Consider the following 16,977-nt stretch of genomic DNA (forward strand, 5'->3'; position numbering starts at 1 on the left):
GTATAATATATTAATTATTTTAGTGAAAAAATACATTTTTTTAATGAAGTGCTTCACATTTATAGAAACTTGCCATGTAGTATATGAAACATAGCACCATCGGCAACAGTTTAAATCGAGTTTTAAATAGTTTAAATGTCTGTACTGTGAATAGACAAGAACGTCACTTCATGAAAAATAACTATCTTTTAATTTGTGTTCCCATTCAAACTTTTGATCTGTGTTCCATGCTCCTAGATCCAAGCTGCAGACTAAATAAAATCTTGCTCTCTGTGTTTGAGTCAATCTCTCTGTCAATGCAAAAAAAGAAGAAGGGCTTGTTTCAGTTTCCTTAAGTTTATATATATTTCAACGATGAATCAAAAATGAACAAAAAAAAAAACAAATTCATCGTAGTATCTCTAAAAGATGTTTTTTTTTAGCAGTTTTTAGGCAGAATTGCCTGTTACTAAAACTAATGTTGGATAATGTCTAGGAAACCAAGATGAAAATGCATATAAATAATTGGATATAAATATTGTAATGAAGTATCTTCCATCTCAGATATTATATCTGATGTAGCGAATAAGAAAATCATAATACTAATCCGAATTTCTGGTCTCAAAATATACGACGACAACGAAACGGTTTCCAAACTTGGATAGAAAGGCACTTAAAACGTATTTTTTATGTTTCAAGTTTTATTGCAAGTCTTCCAATTATCAGACAACACCAGATAAGGAAACATTCCTTACAAATTATTCGTGAAATTAAGTCATTTATGAAGGCCTTCATCAATTACGTGAACTTGGAAAAGTTTGGTTAGAAGGATGAAAATAACCATTAGTATCTCAAAGTTATCGTTGTTGAATATTTTTAATAAAATGTAAATTATATAGACTAAGAAACTAATTATACCAATGTAGATACAAACACTGTACAGATATGATAACTAAAAATCAAAATAATAAAAATTTATATTTAACCAAATAATAAAATACTTAAATATAACTATAAAAGTCATTAGAATTAAGTTCTGGAAACGATTAATAAATATTATATATGTATATATGTTAGTTCTGCATTGAAAATGTTGGAATAAATTTTTAATTTAAGAGTACAATAAACACTTCTCTATTAAGTTAGTTAGAGCTAAGGGAGTACGTATAGAAAGCACAAACCTAGTATATATAGAAAGTAACTTTGCTTTAGTACTATCTTAACTATTACATGTATTTCAAAATACAGATGCAGTACAAATTTTAATAATAATATTTGTGTTTATTCAAAATGTCTAACAATTAAACCTCAATAAACATAATTTGCGTAAATTTAATTACGTTGAAGTGTTTGTATGGCAAAACACAAAGCATACAACCAACCTGAAGACAACGAGTCTATGTAATTCATGGCACAAATTAACCAATATTAACCACAGCCCAGCAATGAATGGAAACATTTCATCACATGTCCTGTCAACTAAAGCCTTAGCCAAACCGAGCCCAACCAAAGTTAAAACAATCAAAAGCCAAGACTGCCTAAATGTATGCTCAACTAAGCAATAAATTTGTGGGGCGATGTGTGTTGGTGTTCGTAATGGTGGGTGACTTGCATGCGAGCGGGTGTTATCTTTGTCTTATGCCTTGAAATATACTGACAAATTGTGATGCAAAACTGACCACATACAATGCAAACACCACTAAATTGTTGTGTCTGTGGCTTTCTGCAAGCAAATGTGATTGCAACACACTTGAGCAAAGAAAAACAGACTAAATTTACTTGCAACAACAGACACACAATTGTGAAGATATTTGATGAGATGTCGACTGGCATCTCCACTCATATGCTCACACATCAGTTAGAAGCAGCTTTTCAATATACTTAATTTACTGCATATTATCCTATCACATTTTTTGTTTCACTTTGATTTGCAATTATACTTTATTTTGTCGAAAATTGATTGGCAGCCCAAACCAGACGAAACTTGAGGTGTGGCAGTTCATTAAGTCATCCATTATCTTAACTTGAAAATTGCAGCACCGCGCTAACCTCACTTCCAATAATGTGGGCTGCTTAAATTTTACGGCTAGAAGGTCAAATTGGAGGTCAGATCGGTTACTTTGATCCTGTTGAATGATAGTTCGGTTGGTTCGGTTGAGTATTTGTGATTCATATCACAGAAATTGCCATTGTCTCCTGAATGTGCATTTCATGCAAATTAGTGTGCTATACATGAGAAATTTGTGGTTTTGTTTACTTGTTATTAAAAATGATGTGGACATAGGCAAAAATTATATTATCTTAAGAACTTTAGTTGAATTTCTTATATTTTTTAAAATATTTTCTAGTTTAAAATGGATAAAATAATATTTTCGCGTAAGGTATAAGATTTAATATTAAATTGGGACTAGATGCTCAAAATAAAATCAATTGAATTGAATCATCCTTTAATATTTGAATTTATACTACTGAAACACACACAAATTAAAAAAAACTAAAAAATGAAGACAAATAAAAAAGTGAGCAAATTAATTTTAGTAAAAAAAAACATTAAATTGAAAATAATTAAATAATGAAAATAAATGATGTTGATTTACCTTATCACTTTTGATTTCCTCCAACTCTAGTACTTCAGCAGACACTTTTTGTGCATGGCGATCCACACCAGGACTAAGTAACACCTCCCAAGTGAGCAAAGGCTTTGGATTCCCACCTTCGCTTACACAAGCCAAATTTAGTTCAGAATTCTCTTTGACTGGTACAAAAATATTGCCTGCATCCAGGCGCCTTGAGTCAATCAGCAAATATGGCGACTTTGGACGATCTAAGAAAAAAAGGAAAAATAAATATATGATGAAATTGAATATAATTATACTAATTACAGTTACAAAAAAAAGGCAATTACTTTTTTACTTCATACAAACTAAAAGTATGTTACATATTTTAATGAGATAATGAGTATATAAAATGTAATTGAAAGAGAGTATTTGTTATTATTAATGTATTAGTTATTGCCTATTAAAACTTTCCTCAAATTACTTTAAATTTTTCTTTCCTTGTATTCAAATATTTATTATTTCTTTTTGAGTAAACAGGCTCAAAACTATGCAAAACAAACTCATTTTGAAGCTGTCGATTACTTGTCCAGAATTTTTGGTCATTAAAAACTTTTTTTATTTTAAACTTCTGCTGTCATCAAAAGTTGGCGCGGCACGGCTAAGCGCTTTATGCGGAGCGAATCAGTGCGGCGTATACTTCAACCCACCCACAGCAGTAGCTACTGAGCTTAGCTCAGTTACAGCGAAAAGTTTCTTATAACAAGAAAACTTTGCACTGCTAAGCTGTTGTGGCTGTCATTAACAGCGCCAAATGTCCTTGTGAAACAGTAAAAATATTGAGAAAATGAAGACGACGTCATTTTGAACATGCTGCAACATTTAATAAACGATTTGCGACTCGAACTCTTCATTGTCTGATAGCGCATAAAAACTTTTATGTTGCATACTTTTAGTTACACGTTACTAACTAACACTTTGGGTTCCTTGGGTTCCGCTACTCACCTAATACTACCAATTTGACTGGTCTCGCGTTTTCGGTGTATCGGCGCGTATTCTCAGCTTCGCACTGCCACTTGCCATCGTCTTCCAGCATGACATTGGTGATGGTGAGCGCTCCATTAGCCTCTTTAATGAAACGATAATCGGTGGCACGTGAGGTGCGATCAATGGCGTGCACAACCTGCAAGTACCAAGGAGTTAAACAAAATTGGTTATTAAAGTTAATTTAATGAAATTAAAGTTTCAGACAAATTTTTATATTGCAAATGAAATTGAACACGGAAAAGTGATTTTTTTAATTTTTTTATTTTATTTTATTAAATTTTTTCCCTTGCAATTGCGTCTATATATTATTTGCATTAATAACTTAATAACTTCATTAAAAAAAAAGACAACAATAAAATGTAAATAATATAAAAGTTATTATAAATTTATTTATGTTAGCGTGTGAGGATATTCGTATATCCTTACGCAAACAAAGTGCATTTCGTGTTGCAAATATGCAAAACTAAATGCATTTATGCATAAAAATAACCATATTAAGCCATTGCACTGTTGCAGTGTTGCCACATTACTGACCTCAAGTCGCGCATGCAACACTGACAAGCTGTGCTGTGCGCTCATAAAATGGATAAAAACAAAAGTGGGCATTAAATATATTAAAAACAATTGTTACTTTTATGTACACATCGGCGTATTTATCATGAAATTTATGTGCATTTAATACACCCAAAAGGCTTAAAATATTTTGCATGCATGAATTGAAAAAGGTGGCAACTATCGGAAGCTTTACATTCGCCATGCGAGGTATTAATACCGAAGCTATTGTTGCGGTATTACCGATTTATAGATAAATTGAAATTTTGTTGCGTATCTGCAATTTCGTTTGAACAAAGGATTTCATCATGAAATAATGACATTCCATGGGTATTCTGCATTCAAAATATTATGGCTTATAAACTCTATTTTGATTCGGAAGAAAATTTAACGATAAGACTCTGTAATTGTGTTTAATTTTGGTAGCAAATTTATATGTGATTAAAGTGATTGGTACATCAATAGTTTCAAACAGCAATTAAAATAATAATGATCAAGTAATAATACAGTAATTCCCCCTACAACGCGGTAAATTGGTTCCGCGTTATAGAAAAACACGTTATAGGGGTATTCACGTATACCCCGTATACACACGTGCGAAGGTAAGCGAAGCTTATTATGAACTGTGCAAATCGTGTATATACCCCGTGTATATACCTTGGATTAAATCATCGATTCGTTGTTACTAGCAGTTCTTCACTATAGACATATCTTGGTATTTTATTAAGGTTTTAGTTTGGATTCTGGACAAACTCTTACGGCAGAAAATTAGCACGCGATTGAGCTAGTGTAACTTGAACCAACTGTTTCAGTCTCTGCTCTTAACAGTCACAGATGAGAGTGGACAAATGCACATTTTTTACGACAGGTCACGCTTTACCAGTGATGAATTCCTGTATTTCAAGAATGTTTTTATTGCAATTGGCTAAGCTTAAAGTTCTTCAATGCTTAACTCTTTTTTGCAGACTTAAAGCAGTACCACTTATAATACTTATAATGCATAGAATGGATATTTAGAGAGACTTGTTGTAGTGACTCCACGATACTATAACTTGTACTATTAAAAGTACAGAGCATAGACAGTGTTTTAATCAATCCCTTCGTATTATAAAGATAATTCATTCTTGAGTTTTTAGATGAAATCAGGATCATCATACAGCATACTTTTAACAACCGAAGGTGAGATCACACCGCCAAGCTTAAGTCAAGCAAAGACTTATGTGCGATAGAGGTTATACATGAGATAACATAATGAAGAAGACGAATATAGTAAACTTATCGAAGTTAACATATACAACCAAGTTTGACCAGTATGATTTCTGTGTACTTCTTCAAATCCTAAAGTAAATTCTAATGAAACTCATGAACAAACTTTATTAAAAATTTAGTTGATTGGGTGCCATGAATACTTATTTAGTATTGATTTAAGGATGTTAATATTGGTATTGGTGTGGGACTGGTGTCACTCGGTGACTTTGGATAGGTTTTGACAATTGTATTAGTACATATTCACGCACAACTCTAACTCTTCGTAGGAACCTAAATGAACATGTGTTTTACTATCGGCGGCTAATCTCATAGTATACACTAGTCTAAGTGGAAGTAATTTCCTTCCAGCCTTTAATTGCTAGCTTGCTTTCAGGAGCGTAAATCGATGTATTTTGCATTTTATTTTCACTCCGAAATACGCTCCGATTATGGCACTGATATCACACAAAATTATTAATCACGAATATTTCCATGAAACATCATCAAGCAGCAACAGCAGCAGCAACAGCAATAACAACAACAAAAGTATCCATTTGAATATCCAAAATTTCGATTAAATTTATGCCAAAAACGGTTGTATCGCAATTTTCAGCCTTTGTTTTTTAGTCGAAAGGTGCACAAAATTTGACCGAGAATGTGTGCAGCAAAGCGTTCAATTGGAAATTTATGAGGTAACTAAGGCATCGTGGATGCGGTGGAACTATTGATGTATTCAGCTTTATCTGCTGCAACTGTCGTTAAGCTTTTGTGTTTGGTGCGGACTGTGGCTTCACGGTTATGTGCATCCACAGCTTTTCTCATGCAACGAAGCGCGATGCGAACATGTCCACTGAGTGTCCACTGACGCATTATGGACGTGCATTTTGTAATAGAAATTATCGCAGGACAAAAGCACTAAACGAGCGTAAAAATTCATTTTTTCATTGTTGCCTTACAGGATATTGTAGTATGGAACATATGAGAATCATAGTCTTAATTTAATTTTGAATCTGTGATGTTTGTTTGTAGAGCAAAATACAAGAATATGTTATGAGAAAAGTATTGAATTGTAAAATATAATATCAACGTCAACCTAATATAATAGAAGTTGCCAGTTACAAACTGCTACATCGCATTTAAACAACATTTTCTTGCTATCCGAAATGTTCCATTCGTTTTCCTCTTCTATGGGTTATGACTGAACGACTAACTTGTAATTTGCCGCAATTATCGTAAATAATATGAAAATAAAGTTGCACATAAAATACATAAAAAGTTTTCCTTGTAAACGAGACTTTTAACTAGAATTTCTCTTTGTCAGGATATCATTTTGTACTGTACTTCAATGAAGCCATGCTCTGTTACGTCTTCCTCGCAGACAAATACTTGATGTGTTTTATTTGTATCCTTGTCCAGTAAAGTTGTTAAACTTTTTATTATTATTAGTTGCTTACAAATGCTTGTTAAGCAATGAGCAGAAGATAAGTAAAAGTATTTCTCATGTCAGCAGTTCTTGAGAAAACTACTAACACATTTTGCAATTTCTATACTCGAATATCTCGGCTATCGGTGCGTATGTGTAACATTTAGAGTTTGTGTCCTACAAGTTACATACGAAGTTGTTGGTGATTATACCTAGTGTTGAAGAAAAGTAACAATTCAATAAAATATTCCTCGTTTTTCTTTGAAAACTTTACAGGCTTATTGTCGCGTTGAGTAACAGATTTTTATAATAATTTCTTTTTTTTATTACTCTGTTGTTTTAGAAAGAAGAATATATTTTAGAACTAAACTTTAATAGTTTAAATTTTATTTAACATTTCATATTAAACGCATAGTTTTCACTTTATATTGCTTTATTTTTTCGATAAAGTAGAATTAGAACTGAAATGGAATATGTTGATTATCATCAGTAACTCAATGACTGGTAGCTCTCTCTGGAACAAACAATTTCAAATTAGAATAAATACCAGTTACACTTCAAACTATTAGACCCAAAAGTCTTACGAAGTTTCTTATTGCCTGTCACTGCATATAACATTTATATAGCTGATATATCAAAAAATGAAATATCTTCACCTTCCTTCCATGCTTTTACTCGGACAAGGCTTCTAGCAAGCAATAAATATCATAAATGAATTTATTGATAATATACTTCCATAAGTAAAAACACACATTAGCTTGGAGAAAACAAAAGTGATTTTACTCAATAGATAATCTTAAACCACCTTTTGTGATTATATATCAATTACATGCACATAAAGTAAATGGATATTTTTAATCCTCATTTTCAATTGAAAAATCACGGATGTATCAGCGAAGCTCATTCTATAAACACCTTACACTTCCAATAGACTTATCTTAAAGAGAAAGTGTAGGTTTGTTAAAAAAGACCGTCCGGAGAGAACATCACGGATGTATCAGCGAAGCTCATTCTACAACACCTTACACTTCCAATAGACTTACCTTAAAGAGAAAGTGTAGGTTTGTTAAAGACCGTCTGGTGAGACCGTCCCAATTCTATGACTATGTAGCATTTAAAACTATATTTAAATAGTCATGTTTTGTTAAATTATTCAAAAGGGTAGTACAACAGATCGCCATACTGATATCTGTATCTCTGTGAGTCTACGTACGCATATCCGCTAGACCTGGTAAGGCAATCTCTGCCACTCTGTCACATTAATATATTAAAAATGTACTGCCATTTCGTCAGTGGACTCCTATATATACCCTATATGATACCCTATATGAATGGGAAGTTGCTTCACATTCGTTGTAAAAGTAAAACTTGACAAAATACTATTTTGAATACTATAATTTAATGAGAAGACAGAACTGAAAGAGTCAGTCTATGTCCATGTAGGGATCCGCCATGTGGGGAACCAATTAGCTTTACTATACCGCCTAATGATTAATAATAACACTTGTAGATACTTTTATATTATTACAAATATTTCACATTTTTTAAGAGAATTTCTGATTCCCATCAATAAACTGCTTCACGATGTCAAGAAATTTTTATTAAATATAAATTGTGTTAAAATTTTGACAAACAAGGTGTGCGGAAGATGTAACTTCAGAGCTTCTGGGTACAATTACAAAGTCATATCCTTGCAATTGTTTAGTGTTACAAGATTTAGAAAGCAATTTCCTAATAAATTCAGTTAAAGTGATTTCGTCTAAGCGAAGTAAAGGGCAGCCACAGAGTTAGGCAGCGAGCATATAAACCCCGGAAAATGCCGCATTGTGTGGTATGGAAGGAAGATTTGGTGAATTTATTGCTCATTGACTGCATATAGTAGCGTACAATGCAATCAATAAAGAGTAAGATAGTTGCAACATTGAACCCAATAAACATCCACGATGGCAATTTCACTTGCAGTGTATCTATGCATCTGAGTATCTGTGTATCTGTGAGTGTGCTTATGTATAATCGTAATTTAGTGTCACTTGCTATTAGAGTCATCGTTATTGTCAGCAAATATAATAAATGTTCACACATTCGCTCAAACTGTCCTGCGAATAAATTGCAATGATTGGCAATTTTTCACTGAATTTCTTGTAATGTTATCCTTTCGTCCTTCAGGACTTGTAATTTTTTCTCATCTCTAGGTTCTTACTATTGTTTTTCTTTTGTTTTCTTTAAGTGTTGCGATTATTTCCAAAGTTGAGTTTTATATTGCATTTGTCATAAATTCTTACTCGCTACATTGGCGACAAATGTTGCAGTTTGTAATTTGAGTCAAATTTTGTTGCTTGAAGCTTAAATTTTTATATTTTTTGCGGACTTTACTTATAATTGTGGCACGTTTAAGGCGTGTTTGCAGCAATTGTGGTGCTGACAACAGCAATGGCAGCTTAACAACAGCAGCAGCAAGGAGCTCATCGCAACAATATGTTGCGGTTTTTACAATGCGGTAATGTCAAGTGCAATAGTTGCTGGCTTATCAACAACAAAAGCTGGAGCTTTTGAAGGGGTACTAAGCTGTTGCAGATTTAAGAATGTTAAACATTGCGGTAAAACTTCAAGATAATTCCTGTTTTCTGTTGTTTGAGTCTTTTTTTGTTTTTCTAGGAATGCAAGCTGTGTCAGCAAATTTGTAGAGATACTTAGATGCTTGAGCAAGCACAGTGGGATTTGACAAAAAAAGCGACTAAGCAGACTTGCAGTTCACTTATAGATATTTGAATTTGTTAGGATGTGGACCAAAAGCTAATTACTACTATGGTTGGCTGGTTGGTTGGTTGCTGTGGCAATGGCAGAATCAGAATCAGATATTTTCCATGTACTCCAATTAGCGATTTTTCGCCGTTTTGCTACCACATTCCTTGCAAGAACCCCTAAGATAGAGGAATGCAGATTATACCCATCCAGTCAAATTTAGATAATTTAATAGGTTTTTCGTCTTTACCGATGAACAGTCTGTGAAATTGTCAAAGAAGTACCTTCCTAAAAATCTATTTCTTCTGGACGCCAAAGCCGGGCATTCACATAGAAAATGCTTTATGGTTTCTTTTTTGTGATTATGAAGAATGCAGTTTCTCTGCGTGGTTTCCCATACTACTCTAATAATCTATTAGAATTTTTGATTATTATGTTGTTTATTATTGGAAAATATTTTATGAATTGAAAAGAGCGAATACTAAACCCCATTTGATTCCATCAGCTGTTAAACATAGCACTGTTTTATGTTTATTGTGTGATTATTTTATTTTTATTGGTTAATTACAAATTCTGTTCCAAAACTATTGCATTTAATAGTCAAAAATCTATGACTCTGAAGCAATTTCCTCTTCTAATTTCTAGTTAGTCGTATTGTATTTTTGGCGTCCATCACACCCTAAGGCATGCAAGATAATCTAACTTCTTTCATATACCATTAAGTCCCACAAACGATTTCGGCTCTATTACTTTTACAACATATCAAATGAGAAAAATAAAAGGATGCAGAAATAAATAAAAATAATGTAAGAATTTTGTAATTTAACAAATCTCGCAATTGCAAAATCTTGTAAGCATTATTCTTGTGAAATTGCTTTTGGCAAATATATTAGCCTCTTGATAATTTCAGCAACAAATTTTCTCCTCTGCATTTTCCACACCACTCCACACCGCTTCCACACCGCTTCACGCCAATATAGCGCATACGAGGCAGCCAAGAGCAGAATCGCTACACTTGAGCTATTATATGAAAGTATAACAGCGGCAGCAACGCCAACAACAGTTGCTGCTAACTCACTCACATTGCACATAGCAGTGCAGTCATTCATGTTGCAACTGTCATTGCAACACTTGTCGCATGTCATTTATTTTTCTGCTCTTCTACGTACGAACGTTTTTTTGGTGTTGAATGCCGCATGTCCTTGCCACAGCGATTGCTGCTGCAGTTGCTGCTGAACCAATTGCCGCCTTTTCTGTGCAATTTCTAACTCAACAATAAATGATGAAATGTGTTGCATCGTTGGTGCGTTGCTAACGCTGCTGTTTTGTTGCCACTGTTGTTATTGCCGTTGTTGCCGATGTTGCCGCTTCAAACGGAAATTCGAAATTCTTGAGAAAATGCTCCTCAGAGATTTCATGCATGTGCTGCATGCACGTCTTGTGCATGTGGCAGAGTGGGCGTTGCTTGTGCAACTTCATGTGGTAATTGCAATCCGTAGTTTTTTCCTCATATCTCTCATTTTATTTTATTGGATTTTATTTTAATTTATTTTCCTTTACTTTTTTCATGTATTTTGTATCGCTCAATACAATTGCACAAATGGGAATAGACAGAAACATGATTTCTTGTTTATGTGCTTGTCTGCCGCATGTTGCAAGCAGTTTGTTATGTTGTTAATAAAATTGTCAAAGGTAGTTAAGTTGCAACTTAAAGTATATGAGTTTAATCGAGTGTAATGCAGTTGGGAATATGACGAGTGATTAATTTCTTAAGTGGTTTCGTGCGAAAGCTAAGGGAAAAGTGCTTCGTTTACTCGCGTTGGCGTATGAGCAATTTTGTTGTTCGTTTAAATCGCAGTCCTAGGTGAGAGGTTAAAGAAATTAATAGCAAATAAACAGTAAACGGTTTAATTTTATAAAAAATACGAGCTATATCTAATGCCATTATTAACCTTCATGAATTAAGGATGGACATAAGTAGGACTACTTATCACCACACGAAGATCATAGATGCGGTGGAAAATGATTCCTGTCGACTCTGTCGACCTTGAAAGTGGGATCTTACTCCCAAACCAAATAGGTAAAATTAAGCTCACAGTAATTACGAGATTTATAAATAGTCTAGAATTGTTTTAGTTGGGCCCTTAGGCACACATTAAATATTTAAGATCGGTGTGCATTCATAGGCTCTTATTTAATAATAATAATAAGTAGTCGTACTGCTTAGTTAGTATTTAAATAAATCAAATTGAGCAGCTTAAACATTAAAAGGGTATAAATATTCTTAGGAATTTGGTTTTTATAATCGCAAATTCACAATTGCTAATAAATTTTCTAAAACCATAAACAGTATTTTAGATATATAAACGGACTTTAGTATAGTGAAAATATATTGTATTAATTTATATTTTATAAATTAGATGCAGTATTTAAATGAAATTCAAATAAATTAATCGCAACATAATGAAATATTAGAAACAATATTCATTTTATTAAACAAAAAAACAATCGTTGTAAAGTTTCGCCACATGAAATTGTATTTTCTTTACGTTTTCAAAGTTTTTCTTCAAAAATAATTAAACTAGTAAAATACTCGCCATTTGCAGGCACTAGTTTATATTCAAAGCCACTAGTTTTCGCAACTATTTGCTAACTTAATTTCAACTGCAAGTGCATGTAAAATCTATGAAAAAAATTTAAAAAAAAAATGAGTAGTGAAATTAAATGCTCTGCCCCTAAGAGTATGCAATGAAAATTGAAACAAAATGTATACAATATTTTTCGCACTCGCAATGAAACAATAACGTTTTTAAATGATGTGCTTCCGGGAGATCTGACACTGTAACCAGCTACACGCCCTGAAACTATGCTTTATTATTTTTTTTAAATTTATTTACATATTTACATCCACAATTTTTTTTGCACTGGTTTCATATATTTACCCTTTATTTTTATTTTTAGTTTTATTTTTGTTTTTGTTTATATTTTTATTTTGTTGAACTATTTACTCAACATTCATACCGCATTTTACACACCTGACCATTGGCAATGCTAGTTTGGCAGTTGCTACTATTTTATTGCCATCAACAACAATTTCGGTTGCAATGTTGCTCTTTGCTGTTGCTGTTTGCTGTTTGTTGTTTGTTGTTGGCTCTTATAGTAGCAGCAATTGCTTTATTCGTTGCTATGGCTATTTTTGTTGTAGCGTTTGTTGTCCGTATTGGTAGTTTTGTAGTATTTACACAGAAAATTTAAGCATTTGCAAAATGTTGCAACGTTGAAGTTTTCATAATTGCATTATGGACTCGCTTGTTTTTGCAATGCCAAAAAGCAGGCGAGCTATTTTTTGTCTGTTGCAGGTTGAAAGTTGCAACTCAATAATTTTTCAGTAGTTAACTTACGAGTGCAATTTTGTTTAATGTTTGCATTTGTGCATAAAAGGAAAATTTTGTTTTTTATTTGGGCGAAAAATAAAACAAAAACTGCTCAACACAGTTTTAAGCACACTCAAGTGTGAACACGTGTTGTTATCTTTTTTGCCTACCAGTTTTTATGATAACTTTATTTTCATTTTTGTTTGAATGGCTAAAACTCCCAAAAATATGCTACCAAAATTGTATTTCAAAGTTATACTTTATGAGTTTAGTTTAATTTCTGGTATTTTTTACAATAATGCGAAACGAAACAAAATTAAAGTCAACAAAGACCACACGTGTGAAATAGATTGTACTCATGTACTTCGGACCTGGCAAATGCGTCCATGTGAGCTTAAAAAGTTGCATTTCAGTTCGTAATTTCAGTTTCGTTTCAGGGTGGACGAAATATTTGTAAAAAATTAAAGTTCCTTAATTACAAGTTGTAATGTTCTGAAAGTACAGCGAAAATTAAATTAAACTTTTGGTAAAATGTTTGTTAATTTCATTTCTGCACAATTTGAAATAATTCAAAAAAAAAAAATAAAAGAATGGTTCCATATTTCATATTTTTCGACAATATTATAATTAATGCTATGATTATTAAATAACTGTAATTCTTAGAATGTTGCATACTTAAAAAAAAGGATATCGTAGTTACAAATCTGACTTACTGAACAATATTCTTAACCAATCAGCCACGGTGTATTAGCGTTTCATATTAGAGAAGGATAAACTTTCATGTTCAAAAGTAAGTCTGTTCATTCACTTTATTTTATTCAATAAGTTTTGTCACATACTGAATAATTATTCAAATAATTTAATTATTATTATTATTTCCTTGGTATATTTACAATGTATTTATTATTATTATTACAATGTATTTATATATTATACTTTGGGTAAAGACACCGCTTTTAGTAGGAGTATAGGGAGGAACAATTCCTTTAGTAATTTTTAGTAAGATATATCTATAACATCTAGTACACGAACTTTGGGTGCACCCACTAAATAGTGACGAACAACATCTACTCTTTAAATAAGTGCTTCTTAGTGGAGAATGTCGGAATTCTATATCCAAAAATATGTTTCGCCTAGACAATTTATATTGAAAATCGCAATAAATTATCATACGAAAAAATTTACGTGTTAGTGTCGTTTGCTTACTAAGAGAGATCTTACAAGTCATTTTGAATTAAACAGGGCTGAATAAAAACTACTAGTTTTTCTGTTATGAACTTCGTTTCAGTCCAATTAAAAATACATATATCAGTTTAGTATCAGCGTTTGCTTCACAAAACTTTTAGTATTTTTATTTTAGAAATGCTAACTGATACTCAGTAATATTTGCTATAGCAAAAGCTCGAAACAGGTCAACTTCTTCAAAACCCATATTCACTTTACTCACTATTATCTGTTAGTATCTAATTTTCAACAAATTGTACTGTTGAAATAGCAATCAGTATGAATTGCATCGAAAAATGGAAACCACTGTTAACTATCACACGAGTATATCAAGTCCAATTAAACTATTTAAATGTCCAATACCTTGACATAATATTTATACAGACGACTTCAAACTGAACGACGAGATTGAGCTAAGATTTTACTCGGTAGCAAACACAAGTAAGATATCGTACAGTAACCCAGACTATGTCAGTGTTTTTGAAACAGTAGCGATGGCACTAAAAGTTTTAGCTGACTTACTACTAAAAACATGTATATCAGAAACTGATACTTAATGATATACTGATAGTAATGTACCTGCCAAAATCTTATACTCTCCTTATATCCATTGTTATACCGTCTTATGCTCTGCTGCAATTATAAACAAGTTCAGCAGACACAAACACGTAACCATAATCTGGATATATGAATGGATAAATAAGGTCAGGAAAAAAAAAGAATTTTTGTCAAAACAACAAATTTGAATTTTAAAAAACTTTTAAAAAAATCAAACCACAAGAAGGAGGTCTTAACATAAAAACCCTAGAGCCAAGCAATAGACGCATAGCCGATCAACGTGGATTCCTTACGTAGACTCACATTTAAACCTAAGCTAACCTAAAGTTTAAAATATAAATAATGTTTCTTGTTAGTAATCTATTAAATACCTTTTCACAATCAATTTTATACGCCAACATTCAAATTAGTTGACTAGACTATTTTTTCTTACTCAAAACCATTACGGCGTGATAATTAGGAGATTCCTGTTGAAACTAATACAACTATGCGTTTATATAAAAAGTATATATAAACATTAAATGATATATTTTAAATATAAGCCAACGTCATAGAACTTTAAACTTACCTAAGAAAATGTCCTAATAACATTTCTGACATGAAAATCTATCTTAACATCACAGAATCTTTAAAATTAGATGCGTTACTAAGAATCTTCTACAGTTAAACACCAGTTTCAAACTAGACGTTGTAAACTCGTATACTGAAATATCACTACTGATTAGACGAAGTTACTATATTCACCGCATTTACCATTTTTCTACCATAAGGATCCTAAAGTACCCATATTATTAAACAGAGTAGGAATGCCAATTATTCCTCAAGCATTAAAAACCTTTAAACCTTTTCAATCTTTATTAATGATTTTTCCGATTTACAATTTTACAAGTTGTTTTTTAATTATCCTCCTTATTTTTTGCTCTGTGCGTTATATAATGGAAAACTGATAAAAAATCGTATTTATTGCTAACAAGCAAATTGCACGATTACCCAATGAAAACGGACAAATCGAAAGGATAATAAGTGATAATGCGGCAAATTAATTGTTGTGCCAATACGGAGCTCAGACTATTTGTTGGCTAAGGGGTTTCGAAGGCACTTTTGTCCTTGTTTTTATAAATTTTACGTTATTTTAATAGCTTGTATTAGCAATCGAAATACATTTCCGCTCTAATTGCAATAGATCCATTGAAAGGCACAAAACATGAAACGAATGTGCAAAATAAAAGCGTAAGGACTCACTTCGTATTCTTGTTTCTGGAGAGCAGACTCCACAAGTGCAGTTGAATAAGTAAATATTGTTAAATTACATTTTATAAAGAAAGGAAGTTTTAAGTTTTGAGAGACAAAAGAGTTAAATGCAATAAAAAATATATTAAAATAATAATGCAGAAAATTAGCATTGAATGTCAAGCGTAAAAATTTTTCAAAAGCTTTTTTACTCCATTCTTGTACTTCTTCGTCTTATGAAATGGAATCTCACTCCAGCTTTTGACATCAGAAACTAACCAATAATAATGATCATCCCATTTGCATAATGTGACAACAAAACGACAAATAAGGCGACTAAGAAGACTAAGAAGACTAAGAAGACAATGCAAATACGCAAAGTGTATAAATGCAACACAAAATAAATAAAAATAAACGAAAATGAGAAAAAAAATAACATAAAGAGGAGGATGAAGGCAGCCCGACAGGGTATATATTTAATATCTGGAATGCAATTAAAGTCAGAATAAAATGCGTCCGAGTGTGCGACGTGAGCTCCTCGACTATTTGCATTTAAAAACAAATAAAATTATAAATATTCTAGGATGCCAGAACTGTTGAGCTGAGGCTGCTCAAAGAGGAATAATATTGTCCTCGTGAATGAGCGGAAGCAAACAAATTTCCTTCATCAAATCCATTTAAAGTGACTTGAAATGCGTATAATAAGATAACTGGCATTTTAGGTATGATACAAGCACACGGCGATACTTTCTTCTGCGTAAGCAATTTATGTAGTAAGTGCTTTTGTTGAGAAATATTCACATTATTTTAATAATACCTCGGGATTATGATACACAAGTAGTCTCTAAAAAACATATTGTTTCCAGTTAAAACTCTCTGAATTTTTTCGCGTCAAATTCTTTTAAGGTGATTTGCATATATTTATATATTTCTTGGACAGTAGCATAATCTCAATTCATTAAACAATATATAAAGACTTATTCACAAAAAATCGCTATGGGAACTATGGGAACTTCCATTCCATATTACAAATGTGTGTCATAGC

The 16,977-nt window shown here is 32.2% G+C and overlaps 1 protein-coding gene across 1 annotated transcript in view; it reads right to left on the bottom strand.

Moving 5' to 3' along the window:
- The window catches only part of LOC119684482, a 147,321-nt gene that overhangs the window by 5,236 nt on the left and 125,108 nt on the right, over positions 1-16,977 (bottom strand). The window contains exons 3-4 of the mRNA XM_038098527.1: positions 3,540-3,717; positions 2,577-2,803 (exon numbers count right to left, since the gene is read on the bottom strand). Coding sequence (XP_037954455.1) covers positions 2,577-2,803; positions 3,540-3,717 — 405 coding nt within the window. The remainder of the gene's footprint in view (positions 1-2,576; positions 2,804-3,539; positions 3,718-16,977) is intronic.

This window comes from Teleopsis dalmanni, chromosome 2 (assembly GCF_002237135.1).
Source record: "Teleopsis dalmanni isolate 2A chromosome 2, ASM223713v2, whole genome shotgun sequence".
NCBI lineage: Eukaryota > Metazoa > Arthropoda > Insecta > Diptera > Diopsidae > Teleopsis > Teleopsis dalmanni.